Source organism: Amphimedon queenslandica, unplaced genomic scaffold (genome assembly GCF_000090795.2).
Source record: "Amphimedon queenslandica unplaced genomic scaffold, v1.1 AMPQUscaffold_4847_Cont23176, whole genome shotgun sequence".
In the NCBI taxonomy this organism is placed as follows: Eukaryota; Metazoa; Porifera; class Demospongiae; order Haplosclerida; family Niphatidae; genus Amphimedon; species Amphimedon queenslandica.
In genome coordinates this window covers 1-1586 of record NW_003554843.1, presented here as the reverse complement: position 1 = coordinate 1586, position 1586 = coordinate 1, and the positions used below count along the sequence as shown (strand labels likewise).

At 32.4% G+C, this 1586-nt stretch overlaps 1 protein-coding gene across 1 annotated transcript; it reads right to left on the bottom strand.

The window, feature by feature from the left end:
- Positions 1-85: 85 nt before the first annotated feature.
- LOC109592534 (uncharacterized) lies at positions 86-1576 on the bottom strand. Its single transcript, XM_020007962.1, has 4 exons — positions 1386-1576; positions 1011-1091; positions 668-963; positions 86-623 (listed from the first exon to the last, which is right to left on the bottom strand). Exons 2-4 carry the CDS (start codon positions 1054-1056, stop codon positions 606-608), a joined length of 360 nt encoding a protein of 119 aa, XP_019863521.1. The 5' UTR covers positions 1057-1091; positions 1386-1576; the 3' UTR covers positions 86-605.
- Between the last annotated feature and the right edge of the window lie 10 nt (positions 1577-1586).

The window sequence follows — 1586 nt, the reverse complement described above, 5'->3', positions numbered from 1 at the left end:
AAACCAGACTTTGATAAGAAGTGGGGCACTGAGCTTTACGATCACTCTACTCCAACGGTGTCATTCAATGATGAGAACGTTAATATTGCTGATAAACCAGAAATGGAATCTACTGTGACTGAATTACGTAAAGCACTACAAGATGGCTGGAGAGCTGCTTTACCTCCTGCTATCTAGCTGCTGTTTTTGCAAGAAACTTTATGCTGTTAAATTGCTATGCTATTATACGCTATTGCTTGTCAGGCCGGCCTGACTTATTACATCTTTTGCTGGCTGAACTGATTTTTTAATTTTCAATAAAATAACTTCCTGCTATGTTTGTATTATATTATGGCTGTAGATCTACATTGTAATGCTATTGTAATATTTTTATCAGAAGACTTACCTATGAGCTCCAGTTGTACTGTAATGCTCTAGACTAACTGTTGCATATCATGCACGTTATTGTCTACAGGTACATGAAAGTCTACATGTATAATGACACTCCCGTGATCATTTTTTTGTTCAAAATGTCTTATTTTTAATCAATTTAACTATAATTATTATTTTAAAATCTAATGTATCGTTAAACCACGTTTCACAAATAGAAAACATGTTGCTGCTGATTAACTTGGTTTCTGTAGCTATGACAAAGTCAAATTAGTAAAAGTGACAATTTTCAACCTACTTCAGTATACTTATCCATTAGTTTCTTAGCAACACTTTTTGACCACACAGTATTATAATCATTTAAAATTTTAATGAACCATTGAAATGTTCCCTCATTGACTTCAACAGTGTCTCTCAAATGATCCAGTAACTTATTGATGCGCTGGAATCCAGACAGTCCATGATATCTGTCATCAACTATTTCCCTTTTTTGCTCACTTGTAATGATACCTTTTTCTACCATCTTATCTGCTAAATACATCAAATCAATCTTTGTTAACATGTCGTTACTACTTGTCAAAACTTTGTGAGCATCTAAAACATATACAGTGTAAATGTTAACTTGTCTATCGCCCACTTACTGTTTTTGTTACTGTAAGAGGATTCTGTTGGGAATGCAGGGATCATTGCTGGATCAGTTGGAACTGCAGTAGCATCATTACCTATGACGAAAGTATAATAAAGCTGTGCTTTTTAGTCTAATATTGAAAGCGACCAAACTACTATATAGCTCCAAATTTTTGTTGGTCAAAGTTTTATCAAACAGTTTTGTTTGAAAAAACAAAAATCACTACTCAATAAAAGCTGCATAGATATACCATATTATAGCTAAAAATTTAGTGGAGTAAAATTTTGGTGATATTGTTGAATTGTCAAAATTTTAGTTTTCAATTTGATAGGTCTTTTTAGCAGTGTTCAAATGCTTCAAAATTTAATCAAAATTGTAATCTCCAAACCTCTTTTAGAGTTGATTTGTTTTTAGAGTCAATTCGTCAAATTTTGAGACTCCAAATAATTTTCTAGATAAACGTTAGCACTTCATTCTGGCCATGTAGAATTTTCCCATAAATTAGTTTTCTTTTTATGACCGTTTAAAATAGCCAGCCATATTCAAACCACATTCCCATTGTACTATACATCTAAACATGTATAATAGT